Here is a 17,208-nt window from a genome sequence, read left to right on the forward strand (position 1 = left end):
AAACTATCAGTCAAGCACGAAAATGTTTCACAATGTAATGACGTAGTCAGCAAACAGCATTATATTTATAGAATATTACTTCTAGAACAGAAGTATCACACTTCGAATGGAGTAATGGTATTCAAAATACATTTGGATGAGAATTTTTATTACCTTGTTTATTTAGATTATTCAACATGGGGAACTTAGAGAACAGTAATATTACTTCTCCTGACCCAAATAATATTACGTGACAACTCCAGAAAGTATTTTGTTGTTTAAAAAAAAAAAAAATCGTGAATTCTGTCTCAAGTGATTTAGGATCTCGAAATATAAATAACACACGACGGCGCGCGCGCGCACACACACTGATTTATAGGTATGCCAAAATAATTTATACAAAAGAATTTTACGTATGTGTGTGTGTGCGCGCGTGTATCCACTGTAAAGTTGCGATAGGTCACCAATAAGTGAAATTATATACGTTTTTCACTTTGAAAATTGTTTTGCCGAAAAAGAGGAAAACCGCTAAATTCCCATTTCTAAGAAAATAAAATCTGGTTATTAAACATTTTTCCATTTCCTTCGCCGGTGTGTCATCATGGAAATATCATTTGCCACCATAGTGCTAGACCGCTCGATGAAAGATCGTTATAGGTTCGAAATTTTTCTACCTTTCTTTGGCTGGTTCTCGAGTAAGGTCATCTTTGGCACAAGCAAGTACGGTTTTTTCCTCTTGAAAATTGAGGTTTTTAATCCCTCAGTTTTTAAAAAACAACCGCAGAACTCACTATTTCAGAATGAGTTTATGTCAGAAACTGTTTATAGTTATAAAGAAGAAAAATGATAAACCTCCTGCTACATAAATGTACTGAAAGACCATGAAAATTGTCCATTTTTATGGCTAAAGGCTGTTATATCACTTTGCTGGGAGTTTTGATAAAGAGACTTGCAGAAAATTTATTGCATAGGTGCTGAAAACTTCTGGTAATATTCCAGAAGCGATTATTTCCTTACAATCATAATATCAGAAGGAGCTGGAATTCTAAAATAGAATTATTCTGCAAAATATTGCCATAAGTAATGGAATTGTTGATTATATGTGATAAACCAGAAGCATATCTTTCGCAAATCTAGTTTTCATGGATCCATATCAACTGTTTAACGATGAGACATCACATTTTTGAAACATGCATTATTTCGGACCAGCATCCGAAAAACTTAATGAATCCGATAAAAAGTTATAGTAGGATATATATTTATCTGTAAAATTTTAATCTATACTATTTAAAAAAAAAAAAGTATTATTACTGATCTTATAATAGGATCAAAAAAAGTATAAACCAAAAATAATAAATGGGGAAAAAAACATCGAAATGAAAGGAATATAATAAATAAAACATTAAAATGTGAAATAAATATGAATATAAAAACCAATAACAGCTAAAAAATTAATATGCATTACAACCACAGTATTAATGACATGTGCTGATTGTGTCGAAAAAATTGTGATCAGATTATAAAACTGGAAAGAAGTTTTAAGGGCAATAAACGAAACTATAAAGATGACTGGAATTAAGTGAATTTTTTAAGTAGTTTGAACAAAAAAAAAAAAAGGAGAATAATTAATCTTATTTAATTGCCATGTGGATTGTGTGCGTTTATCGAGTATTGGTCGTTATTATGGCTATGCATTCTGAGCAAACTAATTTGCTTCTTATTCTCGAAAATACATGTTTTAATTGTATGGCATGTAACGATATTTCAGCAATGAGATTTTGTTAATTTTGCTATCGTTCATGTTTGTAGTCAGGAATGTCGATATTGTAGCCATGATAAAGTTTAATTAATTGTATCGAAGAGCAAATTGTTTTTCGAAGAACAAAAGGTTTTGAAATTTGGGAGAAGCAGAGATGGAATGTAAAGTACACAATCGGTGGAAATATCTTGGAAGTGGTTGAGGATATGAGAGATATCTGGGAGTGATTATAGACAAGGACCTAAAATTTCGGGGACATGTTACTAAAATTGTGAAGACAACATAGCTGATAATGGGAATGATGCGGAGGACATTGACTTGTAGAAGTAAGGATGTTATGATTCCTTTGTATAAGGCTTTGATCAGGCCACATATGGATTACTGTGCACAGATCTGGTCACCTGGTTTTCAAAAAGATGAAGATGCGTTGGAAAAAGTTCAGAGGCGATTGACTAAGGTGGTTTCTGGTCTCTGGAATGTAGAGTATGAGGACAGATTGACAAAATGCAATTTGCAGAAATTCGTGGGTAGAAGGAGGAGGGGGGGGGATATGATCGAGACATATAAGAGGTTATTACCAGATTAATGTCGGGGAGGTTTTGCACAGAATGGGTGAAGATAGCAGGAGAATAAGAGGTCATCCCTGGAAGCTTTATAAGGAGGGTGTGAGCAAGGGAGTGAGGAGCAGGGTTTTTGCATGGAGAGTGGTGAGTGATTGGAATGCATTGCCCGAGAGTGTGGTGAGCGCAGAGACAGCAAATATTTAAAGCATGGTATGATAAACTGTGTGTATAACAGTGGACCTCCCATGATGAGTCTTTGACTCCATGGAGGTTTTTATTATAATAATAATATCTCGTATAGCTATTAAGAGATCTGGACTGACACTTACATTTCTAAACAACAATGTGACATACGACGGATATTATCATTATTATTATTATTATTATTATTATGTGAAACCTCCAAGGAATCATCGTGGGATGGCACACTACTCTGCTACACAACTCTCCGTCTCCTCTACTTAATCTTCAACTACACAGCGCCATCGACCGCCTACAACCACCACCAACCGTATTTTTTTATCTATAAATTGCGCGTGTTCTCATTGCCGATTTGCCTGTATGCGGGATGAAAAACTAGTGTCCCGGAGAAAAAACTGTTATAGTAATTTTTATAGTAGTTTTTTTTTGTTGTTGTTTTATTAAAATTATAATAATGTATAATTTGTTATTGGTAATAAATATAATTTCTTATTAGAAATGTCTGAAGATACATTTGATGGCGTTGTAGATCTTATGAATATATGGAAATTTTAAGACTGTACAAACATTGGAGCAGCAGAGTCTACAAGCTGTTGTAGAATTTTTTTAGGACTGATAATTTCGTGGTTTAAGGCAGCAGTTAATGATTATTTGTACGCATTAATAAACTCTGTTAATATGATCGATATTTTATTTTTATTTATTTCATTGTATTTTTTATTTTATAAAATAAGGATGATAGGATTAGAAGTTAAGTAATTTCCAACATTAGTAATTGATGTAATTAATGATCTGAGATAGGTAAAGGAGATAGGTTATTCTACTTGGTATGGTTCTGCGAGTAGTCCGCGTTTTGTCTCATTAGAAGGCCAAAACCTGCTCGTAAAAACGTTAATTATATCTTTAAAAATTGATGAGATTATTACGGTATATAAATTAGCGAGAGTATGTCTGAAGGAGAAAATTAATTTGTCGAGCTGAGCTAAGCATTCACACGGCCGACGAGAGTATGTTTCGTGTGTTTTTGTCTTTCTCTGTAGTATAATTATTAGCCGGGCTACCCTTACCGAGAGAGGTAAATCCTCTGTCATCATCCATGGTCATTTATAAGCAAATGCGGATGATGTCTATGATTATAGGAAACATCAATGTTAGTGTATAGAGAAGAGATACGGTTGTCTTTGGGAGAATGTAAAGAATGTCTAAGGGAGAATGTAGCGGGTTGATGATTAGATGAGATGAGATGATGGAAAGTATGCGAGAGTGCAGTCTATGTATGTTTATTTTCGAAAAACTATAATATGGGGAAATTTTTTTTCATTTTTCATCGTATATTTATTTTGTTTTATCCTTTGGACTGATGTAGGATTTTTTATTTTTTTTTTAGTTTGTTTTATAATATTAGAGGGTATAGGACCCATTGTAATTAATTTTAGGCATTAGCATTACTGATTCTTTTACATTTTTATTGTGTTAATTCCGTTGGTTAGCGATGACAGTAACGTCACCTTTGTCAGCTTTACTGATAATAATATTTAGATTGTTTTTTCAAATCTCTCAGAAAATCAATCATTTGATTTTATGAAATGGGAAAAATTAGATGATTAGATAGATTCGCATCAATTTAAGAAAACTTAAAAAAAAAGTTTGGAGATCCCAACTATCGTAATTATATGGTTTATTTGATTCTATGATATTTGTGGAGTAATACTGTTAGTAGGATAAGAATGGATGAATATAATTTTAAAAAATGGCTATTTTTATGGTTAAAAAAGTCTATTAATGAAGTAATGGTTTCCAGCTAGGCATATCTCTTGGCCACCTTCCATCCAACAGTGCTTTCGTTCTTCTATTATTGAAAACCAGAGGAACGACCATTCTGTAGAAATATACAACAGACAAATAATAAAATTCAGTGATACTAAGACATTAAAATTTTACATAATAAATTTTGGTTGATATCAAACAATTTCTTATCTGAAATCATATTTAAATCATCCTAAACAACATCTAAGCGGAAATGCCCTGATAATTTTACTCCCAAAGTTTATAAATGCTATAAGTAGAGTTACTGAAGCAGTTTTCATACTGAAATCTGGACGGATGGTCACTTCATTTATTATGAATTCATCATCATCAATTTCAATCTGCCCAAGGTGGATTGAGTCCCCTAAAATAAGGGTTTCTAGGCAAATTAATGCAACTAGTTTACCGCATCCCCTAAGGGTAAGTATTTATGCCTGTAGATCGGCAAGAAAAAAACCTCCATCTCCGTATGAATTGCTTGGTAATATTTTAGCTATTACGAATTTTACTCCTCTGCATTTTATAATCTGCATTCATCTCCTAGGATACTCCTTTCCCAAGCATATGGTTGCGAAGCGCACAGCCACTAGGCTAACCGCGCGGACAAAGTGGACACACTAAAGTTAAAATTAATTTTAACTTTAGTGTGTCCACTTTGTCAGCGCGGTTAGCCTAGTGGCTGTGCTCTTTGCAACCATATTCCTGGTGAAGGAGTGTCCCACTTCGATTCCCGTCGGAGACGTTAGGAGCTCAAGGATTTTCCTAAGCCATAGCCAAGTTAGCCGGGCATAGACAGTGCTTTTTTTTTTTCCCCTACAGTTTATCCTGGGATTTTTCATCCCACAAACCGGACCCGTGAACACACAGGATACAGCCATAGGACATAGCACGGCAAGGAAGGCAACGGGAAACCATCTTGCTCATTGTCACTTGCCTAGTATGGTAGCATAGCCGCCCCTACTATGGATGAAAGGAAACTAATCATCATCATGTCCATGCCCATTAGAGGGGATTAGGATCCATATATCCTGAAATTGTTATGTTCTAATTGTGTTATTCCAAATATTTTTCTGAAGAACTTTCAATAAATTTATGTTCCGATTTTGTTCTGCTCTCTCTCTCTCTCTCTCTCCCCTACAGCATTTCACCATTTCTCCTCTTTTCGGAAATTCACAGTGTGCAAATAAATAAAATCGCAAGAATGCCAATAACCACTTCCTCTTATGCGAACTTGCGTATCATTCTCTAATAGGGAAATACATAACTTTTAATATAGTGAGCTATAATACCAAAATAACAAGTGTCGGTAAATTATACGTGGCAAGAAAGTATATTCTTCTTTTCATCTTTATTTTATCTAAGTGCAAAAATAAAAATAAATAAATAAATAACGTATTTGACTTCCCATCAAATTGTCTTAGTTCTTGTCAAGTATTATTTATTTTCCGGCGAATAACCTTGCTACGATACCAGGAGTATTTGAAAACTTCTTCGCCTGATGGAAAGAAACTATATGTTAGTTTGAATTCAGTTTTTACTTCTCAACATAATTTCCTATTAGATTAATGCACTTGGTCAATGGTGCTACAATCTACAATGCAGTTATACCATCCTTATAAGCTGGTTTGTCGAGGTATGGGATTAAAAAAAAAAAAAAAAAAAAAATTCCGCTGCTTCAATAATCTCTTCTCCCCACGAAAAACATTTCTTTCCAGCCAAGAAATTTTTGAGTTTTGGAGATATGAAGAAGTCCGAGACAGAGACACACATCAGACGAATACGAGGGGAGGGAGGAACAACTCAAAGCCTGTTCGTATAGTTTAGTTGCCGAAATTGTATCCGAGCTGGTGTATTGTCATGATGAAACAGCGCCTTTTTCCTTGTCCATTCCTGGCATTTTCTCCTCATGATTTATCCACATTGATTTTAATTTCAGTTTGAGTTATACGTTTCTTCAATAAATATTTGACGTCACGATGCTCAATATTTTTAAGCACTCAAAACACTTACTTCGGTAGGATCCCGAACAGAAATTACTTGACAGATGATTATGACATTTTTCATATGTTCATGCTAAAGATGAAAGCTTATAATGCCGAAAACATTTTGGCGATTGAAGCCAAAATATCAGGCACGTGCCTATATCAGGCACGAAATTTTCAAACACCTCCCTTACTGTGTTATCAGTACGTAATGCATAAGTAAGAGTTGGCTACTAAAAAGGGGACAATAAAAGTCGTGTTCTATCAGAATTTTTAATTAACATAAAAAAGAAAGTTTGAATGTACAGTTGACCCTTAAACAACGCGGGGTTAGGGCCCGACCCCCCCCCCCGTGTTGTTCGAAAATCCGCGTATAACTTTTGACTCACCAAAAAACTTTACTAATAGCCTACTGTTGTGTTGACAGGAAGCCTTACCGATAATATAAACAGTCGATTAACACATATTTTGTATGGTATGTATGTATTGCATACTATATTCCTACAATAAAGTAAGCTAAAGAAAAGAATATCTTATTAAGAAAATCATAAGGAAGAGAAAATACATTTACAGTACTGTACTGTATTTATCGTTGTCTGTATACAAGATGAATCGTCTGTCTGGTACCTACACCAATATTGTTTTTTTATTATATAAAACACCAGTACAGTAACGAGGGTATGAAGCGCCTGTGGCAAGTGTCTAACTTGTGCCCCTAACCCAAAATTGACAAAAATTTTGAAAAATTTAAATGTAACAAGTTAAATTTTACTAAATGCAATATGTTAAATACCTACTATTAACCCCATCAAAATGAGTTGCAGTGTGTTGCAGAATTTGTGTCTAAAGAGGCGTATTGCCGAAATTTAAAAATACAATATAAAATAGCGGACTTTTATAAATATTTATTTATTTTTATTTTTTACGTTTTGCATCCCAAACCTAGTTGCGCCCGTGGCGGGTGCCTCGCCACGGGCGCAACTAGGTTTGGGATGCCACGCCCTAGTTACGGCCCTGCAAAACACTGCAGATATATTTCGTATTACTAACACTAGATACCAAAAATGAAAAGATAATGTGAAAAGGATCCTGGTTGCCGAGTAGTTAGCGTATCCGCTATCCAGCCAAGAGGCTGCGGGTTCGAATCTCGTCTAGGCATGGATTTGTGGTTGTCTTTCACATTCATACAAGTGAATAAACACTCACCCAAGATGAAGGGGGTCACCATGGGGTAGGAGACCGAATCCCTCCCATCAATGGGAGAAACCTTCACCCTGTAGTGGGTAGAAAAACACGCTGAATATCATCATCAATGTGAAAAAGAAATTCATATTTATTTACAGGTATAACGATTCATGCATTGATAGCGAAGAAGCAACAATATGATTGAATGAATCGTTATAAAATGTTTATTATATGCTTATTAATTAATTTAACTAAGTAACTAATTAATAACAGTTAATTTTATGCAGTTATGATTTAATAGTGCATCTTTACGTTTGTTTACATTTCTCTCGACTGCAAATGGAGCCATGTATGGTCTGTAAGTGTTTGTGTGCGTAAGTTTTAATAATTTTTAACATTTTACAATAGATTTGTGTATACTTTAGGGTAGTAAATGATAAAATAGACTACTATCTACATATGCGTTATGAATTTGACATCCTTAATGTTTTCGATATTTCTAGGCTACGCGGTTCGCCTGCGAGTTTTTCAAATTGTCGCAAATCTCTAAAAAAAAATTTCAAATATATTTATTGACAAAAAAATCCTCGTATAAGTGGACCCGCGCAGTTCAAACCCGCTTTGTTCGAGGGTCGATTGTATATACAAATCTTCATTAATAAAGTGGTATTTATTCGTATATTAATATCAATAGCACTCTTTCTTATGATTTAAAAAAAAAAAACATAATAGAGGATCACAAGAAAGGAAGAAAGAAAGAAATAAAACATGCTGGCAAAAAAGAAAGCATCATTTTAGAAATTATTTCAGAATCCTAGGAACCAGAGGGTGATTTAGAGCCATCGGTTAGAATTATATCGTTTCTCACTAGACATGCAATCGTAATGGCAGATTCTTACCTTCTGTAAAACATAGGAGTGTATTGTGATCCAAATACCATCATCAGTTGCGGTTGATGACCAATCCAAGATTCATAGACCTTGTTAACTATTGCCACAAGTGTCAAATGTGCACATCGGGAAGTTGGCATCTTATTAAAGCCAGTGTAACCTATAGGATCACCCTGAAAGATGGAATTTAGTTAAACATAATTGCAATGAAGGCAACAGATGAAGAAATCAGTTAATGTAACAAGATTACAATTCAATAAAGATTCGGGTATTCTAAGCATTTATAGCTATTTTATACTTAAGATTTTTTTTTCCTATAAAGAAATCCTCCTAGAACGATAAGACAGATTTGGTGTGAAGCTTTCTCTTCCTATGACATAAGGTTATGCAAGATTTAGTTGTTCCCGCTGATCGGTATCCTTGAATTCAACCAAATTAAGGCTCCCAATTACGACTTAAGTCCTAATTAAGCTGCTGCTTCTCAAACTGCAAGGATGCTTTGAAGCATTTTATTACTAGTGAGAGCTCCTCGGATATTCCATAATCATCACCGATTTTCACATACCAAATTGATTACAAAGAAGATTAATTTTTGAAATTAGAATATGTTTTTGATGTATCTCAAAAAACACAAGTAAAAAGCTTTAGTTCAGATTCTTTTATCTTTAATTGTAATTAAATATGTTTTGAAAAATCCTCTTCGCCTTCTCATTTCATAAAGGAGAAGGCAGAACTCTTTTAAAAATTTGGAAATCGGAAAGATTTCCTTTTTAATCATCGGTAGTTGAGTTCATTTCTACCAACGTTTTTAATCGAGATGGCACGAAAACTGTCGGCATTTTATATTCTAATCTCTATTCAAAATTTTGTATTCTGTACTGTGAGAGTATCACGCAAATTCTTCGGTCATTTTTGTGAGTTGCAGATTTCTGTGGTAAAAATATAAAAATAAAACTTATTTATTTCCTCTCCGAACAATGACTAACTTGGGAACTGGTTGAACAAGGATAGGCCTAGAAAAAGTTACTTCAACGGATGACGAGAATCAAATGTGTGGTTTTTTTTTTTAAATAAAAAGTTACCGAAACTCTATGCAACACTCGGTCAATATTTTTATTTTAAATTTCAATACACCTTCTCTAAATGGCCACAAAATATGGGAGGGATTGCGCAGTCCTCCAAATAAAAATATGGAAACTGTATATGATGATCTTATGGATTATTGCAAAAATTTGTAATTGAAAAAAAAAAAAAAAGCGACAGACGTCAAGTAAGACTGTCACAAAAATAATATACTTACGGTTTTAGATCCTAGGGAAAGTTTTTCAAAAATCTCGGAGTGAAACATTCCTGGACAGATAAAACTTATATCGATGTGATCTTTTACGTGTTCTGTATATAATGCATCGTAGTATCCCTTGAAAATAACAACAATGTTATGTAATTATTATAACATAATTGCAACGAAACTGGAACAATATAAATATCAGTTGATGTTATTTTGTTAATAACAGTTGATGTTCTTAGAATCTAATAGATCTAATCAGAATGAAATTGTAAATTCCTATAAAGTGATTGGAATTGCAAATTTGCTAAAGAATATATGCTTGTCTCATGTTTCATGCGGTGTAATGTACAGATTGATTCGAGTATTCTAAAGCAATAATTCAGAAGCCATTCTGCATACCATCTTGTTTTTAGTTTGAAAAATAATTCGTAAATCGTGAATAATTACTAGAACATCTATCTTTACAACAATAGATGTTCTAGTTTACAACGAAAATCTCTCTCTCTCTCTCTCTCTCTCTCTCTCTCTCTCTCTCTCTCTCTCTCTCTCTCTCTCTCTCTCTCTATATATATATATATATATATATATATATATATATATATATAAAGGACTGACGTACTTATGGTTAACTGATTTCGAAGTTGAATGTTCTTTTTTCTCGAAAGATTCTTCCTTGTCTACCTGAATGCCAGAAATATCTTAGCAAGAAGGTTTCCGTTGTCCTAAATGTTTAGTTCCACAGCAACGATGAAATTTTACTATTATCCACACAAGGCATCAATTTTCTCCAAGTTTTGCGCATGTTTAGGCATTCCATGCGCATGTTTTTGCGCATGGAATGCCTGAAGGAATGCGCATTCCTTCAACGTTACCACCTGGATGATATACTCTTGCTAAGTGCTCACTCAGTAATTCCACTATATCGACTGATTCAGTGACCTCCCTACCATCGTTAGCTTAAAATCAATCTGCCGTGTAGTTTTTCTTTTACTAGCAGCATATTGAAAGAACTGTTTGGGATTCTCTTTTTTTTTTTTTGTTTGTCTCAAGTTCAAGACTAGTCACCGACTGGAGGAACTTTTTCTAAGCCTTTCTTCGACTTGTGCCCGAGTTAGTTGATCTCCGGCACGGGCAAGCGGGTTTTTCCTCCGGGAAACTCGGGTTTTGTATCCTGTAAACTCAAGAAAATCGACCGTAGTATCCACATTATTTCAGACAGTGATATATCTTGTTAGGGTTAGGTACCAAGAGATGGCCGAACTTGTTTGCCAGCCTCTTCATCGGTGGCTGCTATAATTAGTGATAGACATGGGCCAGCTATCTCTGATTGGCTTCCGGTGGAGATTGAACTGCCCACTCAGTCTCCAAAAACTAAATAGGGTATAAAGGCCTCGCCTACTCCTTATAAGGGAATAAAAGGCGTTGGGCAATAAAAAATCATCTAACGCCTTTTATTCCCTTATAAGGAGTAGGCGAGGCCTTTATACCCTATTTAGTTTTTGGAGACTGAGTGGGCAGTTCAATCTCCACCGGAAGCCAATCAGAGATAGCTGGCCCATGTCTATCACTAATTATAGCAGCCACCGATGAAGAGGCTGGCAAACAAGTTCGGCCATCTCTTGGTACCTAACCCTAACAAGATATATCACTGTCTGAAATAATGTGGATACTACGGTCGATTTTCTTGAGTTTACGGGATACAAAACCCGAGTTTCCGGGAGGAAAAACCCGCTTGCCCGTGCCGGAGATCGACTAACTCGGGCACAGGTCGAAGAAAGGCTTAGAAAAAGTTCCTCCAGTCGGTGACTAGTCTTGAACTTGAGTCAAACAAAAAAAACAGAGAATCCCAAACAGTTCTTTCAATATGCTGCTAGTAAAAGAAAAACTGTACACGGCAGATTGATTTTAAGCTAACAATGGTAAGAAGGTCACTGAATCAGTCGATATAGTGGAATTACTAAGTGAGCACTTAGCAAGAGTATATTATCCAGGTGGTAAAGTTGAAGGAATGAAGGAACCATTAGTTTATATGGGAATTGTGGTGAATGAAGTGGAGGTGGATACATCTGTGAGACTGATGGTATATCAGCATAAATTCTTTAGCGTGAAGCAGCTAAAGAATTGTTGGTGCCCTTAACCTTATTGCTTAATCTGAGTCTCGGGTCTGGTTTAGTCCCGAAGGGGTGGAAAGATGGGAAAATAGTTCCACTGCATAAAGGAGGATCCAAGACTACTGTTGCAAATTACCGACCAATCAGCATATCAGGAATGTTTGTCAAGGTCTTGGAGAAAGTAGTCAAGGGAAAAATACAGCAATGGATTGATGAAAATGAGATACTGTATGGGGGCCAGCATGGTTTTGTAAAGGGTAGATCAAAGCCTCAGTGACTTGCTCAGGTTATATAACCCAGTGACGGCTGAACTGGATAAGGGTAATGGGTTTACAGTGATACTGCTGGACCTGGCTGAGGCCTTTGACAGGTTATCACATGGAAGTCTAATCTATAAACTACAACATATGGGAATGGATATATGGTTGGTGAGATGGATAGGAGGGTGGTATGGAGAGATACCAGAGAGTAGTTTACTCAGGAGTAGAGTCCAAAAGATGGCCTGTGACTAGTGGTGTGCCACAGGGTTCTTTTCTTGGACCACTGCTATTTAATTTGTTCATTAACGATATAGGGAAGGATCTGAGAGGAACGGTTCATTTGATTGCTGATGATGCTAAGTTGGGTAGGGCAATAGTGAATGCAGAAGTTGTCAAAATTTTGCAGGATGATTTGGATAGATTGGAGGTCTGGGCTAAGGAGAATGGATGTCAATTTAATGTGGCAAAATGTAAGGTTATGCAATTTGGGGTGAAAAGATTACCAGCAGTATACCACATTGGTGGAACTGTACTCCAGGAGATTAATGAGGTCAGGGACTTGGGAGTGTTGGTGGATAGGTAGTCGAAGTTTAGGGGGCACATCGCAAAAGTGTCTAAATCAGTTCATCAAATCACTTGGGTGCTGAAGAATAATTTGAAGAGAAGAGATAAGCAAGTTATTGTTCTTCTGTATCGAGCCTTGATAAGACCTCGTCTTGATTACTGTGCCCAGATCTGGTCACCTAGGTTGATGGGGGGAGGAGGTTGAGAGGATTCAGAGGAGAGTGACCAAGATGATAGCAGGTCTATGGATTGAACCTTATGAAACCAGGTTGAAGATTTGTGGGTTGCAGAAATTGGTTGATAGGCGGAAAAGAGGAGATATGATTGAGACATTCAAATTGCTGAAGGGTTTCTATAGGATTAATTGAGAGGATATTTTTGAGCAAAGGACTGGCAGTGGGAGGACTAGGGGACATCAATGGAAGCTGGGCAAGAGTGTGGTTAGTAAGGGTGTTAGAGCTGGGTTTTTTACTTTTAGAGTGGTGAATGAGTCGAATAAGCTGCCAGAGTCTGTTGTGGGTGCCATGACTGTGAATGAGTTCAAGGCAAAGCATGATAGATACTGTGTGGATGTTGAATAGTTATTCTTGATATGAATTTTAGGGCCTCCCTCGATGAGTCTAAGTACTCCTTAGAGTCGCCGTAATAATAATAATAATAAGAAGAAGAAGAAGAAGAAGAAGAAGAACAAAGAAAGAAAGGCTTAGAAAAAGTTCCTCTAGTAGGTGACTAGACTTGAACTTAAGTCAAACTTCGAGCGACCAAGCGCTACTCCTGCAGAGCTGAACAGACCAATTATAATAATAATAATGAAAAATTGGAATAATTCTATTTGTATGATATAAGAATATTTACAAATTGATTCCCTCCCCCTTCTCAAAAACTGCTCTGAAACATCTCGGATGTTTTCTAAAAACTAGAAATAGTCGTTAAAAAAATAAATAATAAATAAACTTCCCAGATTGCTATCATAATTCTAAACGTGTGGCACTTAATTTTCATGGAAGTGCTTGACGTTTAGAATTATGACAGCAATCGAGAATTTTTTGTTTTCTTTCGGTTTCTGATTATCTATTGCGCTATAATTTCACTTGCAATTATACGTATCATGAGAATGAATTGTTAGGTTTCGGGCTCTGGAAACAAATTCTTAGAATCACTATAACCACTATCGTCTCCTCTATTAAGTCAGGATGGAGTCGTTAAGCATTCACTGTAAAACTGTGAAAAGTCTTCTATTGGGTGAATGCGGAATATTGAGAGCAGTTGATTCACATTAGAGCCAAAGATCTAAACAATTTAACAGCATAAAAATAAATAAATAATAAACTGAGGAGAGTTGAAAAATATTTACACATTGCTAGATACTTTCAGTTCGATTTTTTTTTCTTCCAGATTTTTAAATAAAATCAGGCGGATTTTTAGTTACCTGTAGAGCATGTTTAGTAGAAGCATAAGAGGCTGCTGCTGGATAACCTGAAAAAAAAAAATTAAATTAAAATTATGAGTGTTTTAAAGAAAAATGCTAAAGAGAAATACTGTGAATTATAAACATGTTATACAATTTTTATAAATTGCATGAAACTCATGGTAGTTATAGTACGCCCACACTTTAGAGAGCCTCGCTTGGAGACTTGCCAAGAATAGTCGATTCATGCCGAATCGACTCCTGCATCAGTTGGCGACCCGAATTTCGCGTGTTGGCGACCCGAATTGGTCGCCAACGCGCGAAATCACTTGCTTTATAGGTAAAATTTCCCTGTTATACAAGCAAAATATCTACCACTTTAACACGTTCATTGCCAATCACGCGATATCGCGCGATGCGAGTTCTCACCAAACGGCCGATCACGTGTTATCGCGTGGACGTCGCTAACTAAATAAAAAAATATAAAAAATTTGGCCACCACACGAAATTCCAATTTTCAGCTTGGCAATGAAAGTGTTAAAAACTACAATGTACATAAAAGAGAAGTTAATTTTCCGACGTGTAATAATAAACAGCTCATCCCACAATATGGATTGATTACCCTATTATGGAATGGATTCTCCTTCTGTTGATGTGCGCAGAAGTGTCGAAGGGTCTCGAATCTGTGGGCGTACTATAGCTGTAAAAATGGTGTTTGTAGTACCTAGCGCTAAATTACCCGAAGAAAAAGACAGTTCTGTTCGCCGAACTAGAGGAAGTTTTTCTGACTTTCTTCAGCAAGCTCCCAAGTTAGTCGATGTTTGGTGCAGGCAAGAATTTTTTTTTTCTCCTGGAAACTACGGCTTTTAACATTGCAACTCAAAAATCGATTCCAGATAACGCTGAAGTTAAGGCACTTGTCAAGTCGTAATCTCTCTCCCCTGAAACCCTTGATTCATTGACAGCTTGAGCTAGTATTATTGATGACTCAAGGATGAAGAGAAACTTGCTACCGATCTTCACAAAAGTTTGTTAGGCTTACAGGAACTCTGTCTGTTCTCGTTGGGAATTTATTTACGATATTTAGTGGATGATGATACAATGGCGGTGTATGATTGTATCATCACCAATATTGTTATTGGTTTGTGTCTGTGTGCCTATATTTCGTTCCGATTTTTTTTTTACTTAATACGTATTTGAAATGTCTGTGTAGTCCTGTGGAAATGACGTTTATATCCATAGCGCTAGGCCACCCGAAGAAAGACCTAAGTTTGATTCTAATTGCCGACTAGTGGAACTTTTTTCCAAGTCTTTTATGACCTGTTCCCGAGTTAGTCGATCTCTAGCAAGGACAGGTGGATGTTTTCTCCAGAAAACTTGATTTTTCATTCTGTAAACTTAAAAAAATCGACCATAGAACTCATAATATTTCAAACAATAATACATTACGTTCCCATTTCAATTTCAAAACCAAGTAATGCTCCTTTAATTCACTCTTCAGGATTTTCTTTAACCAATGCTTTAAACACTAATCTCCTTGCCATTCTCAAGTAGGGTGAGGATAACTTAGTGGATAATATTTTGTGCTATAGCATCATTAAAAGTCTTGTCATTAATTACTAATAAACACAGATTACTTTAACAATGCACCTCCTAACCAACAGCTTCAAGCACGTTTCATTATTGAATAGCATATTATTCAGAGCAATGCAGTACCTTAATATAAAATGTTTTCATTTATAATGCCTTTAAATTAAAATAATGAAAATTTGTCTTCCATTTAATTGGTAATCAAGATTTTCTACGGTTATCTACTAACAACAAGCAGTAAAGTATAACATTGAAAATTGTCACTTACCAAACTTGCCTGCTAAGCTGGAAATAATAACAAACTGTCCTTTCTTTCTATCCAAAAAATGCTTTAATACAGTTTTGGTTAGACTTACTGTACCGAAAAAATTGGTATCGAATATTTCTTTCTCTACTTGGAGTTCCGTGTCAATTACTGGAGCTAACTTGGCCAAACCAGCATTGTTAATTAGAATATCCAGCTACGAAAATAAAAATAAGCAAAGTTCAAGTATTTACCCAAAAGAAACAGAATGCAGACTTATCTTCCATAGCGTCATAGCAATATCGTCTGCTTTTCATTATAATTTTAATTTCCAAGATTTGATTTGAATTTTCTCATTCGTCGTTCGCAGTAATAATTCTTGCACAGCGCCAGCGCACATGTTTACTACTCTCGACACCAGAGTGTTTTAACTTATTGTTAATTAGCTGGATCAGGACTCGCAATCTTTTTTCCATGAAAAGCCATCCATTTGTCAGATTTGTCCCCCCTCCCTTCATTTTAAAAAACATTTCGTCTAATTTTCCTTAATGAGTAATTTTAGAAAAGCCATAAACGATCATAAGATTTTAAATGTTTGAATATCTTCACAAAATAATTTTGAGGGATGCAAGCCCTGACACTATAAGATCCTTACTTTTTGTTAGCCCGCAAAAATTTTACCGCTCATAGTCGGGAGGGAGAATTATCAACATAATTCAGTAAACTTCTGGACTAAATCAGGCTATTAGAGTATATAGTCAGATGTTTTAAATAAATTCAGGTTAAAAAAATACCGCTGATTTGTTTTCGTCTGCATTGCAAGAACATACATTTCCTACTCTTTTTTTTTTTTAAATATTCTTTCATAATGACCCCAAGATCAGCAAACTTTGCTGCATGGTATATGCAATTACTAGAACTAATGACCAATAATATGGAAGATACGACTGCCATTTTTTACTTGTTCTCCAAAGCATATCACTTTAAAAATTTTATACTATTTACTGCATTAATTTGTATTGTATTAATATTTTTGGACGTTAAATGACTACACGATACAGGACATTAAATTATTTTGACTTTCATCTAAACAATATATGTGCAAAGTCAGTTGGTATTTTTCCACAGTTGAAGCTATCTAAACAAAATGGTATTTATATCTTAATTTCAAAATAATTTCCGAATTTCATAAATTGAATATTATTCTGGATAATTTATTTAGCATACTTGTTTTAGAGATGTTACTAACATTAAGCATCATTTTCAAATATAGACAGTAGCTTTAATTGTGCTGGAAAAATTAACCGGGAGTCAAATCATTAGTGTAGCTAATGCTAGATTGAAAAAAAAATGCTAGGCATCTTTTTCAGCCTAGCAA

General features: G+C 35.3%; 1 protein-coding gene across 1 annotated transcript in view; it reads right to left on the reverse strand.

Moving 5' to 3' along the window:
• Positions 1-4,091: 4,091 nt before the first annotated feature.
• The window catches only part of LOC150101841 (dehydrogenase/reductase SDR family member 7-like), a 97,411-nt gene continuing 84,294 nt past the window's right edge, over positions 4,092-17,208 (reverse strand). The window contains exons 4-8 of the mRNA XM_090399914.1: positions 15,855-16,047; positions 14,018-14,064; positions 9,666-9,782; positions 8,375-8,538; positions 4,092-4,381 (exon numbers count right to left, since the gene is read on the reverse strand). Coding sequence (XP_090256040.1) covers positions 4,282-4,381; positions 8,375-8,538; positions 9,666-9,782; positions 14,018-14,064; positions 15,855-16,047 — 621 coding nt within the window. The 3' untranslated portion in view covers positions 4,092-4,281. The remainder of the gene's footprint in view (positions 4,382-8,374; positions 8,539-9,665; positions 9,783-14,017; positions 14,065-15,854; positions 16,048-17,208) is intronic.

This window comes from Typopeltis vanoorti, chromosome 11 (genome assembly GCF_054136105.1).
Source record: "Typopeltis vanoorti isolate ZY-2024b chromosome 11, IOZ_Tvanoo_1.0, whole genome shotgun sequence".
NCBI lineage: Eukaryota > Metazoa > Arthropoda > Arachnida > Uropygi > Thelyphonidae > Typopeltis > Typopeltis vanoorti.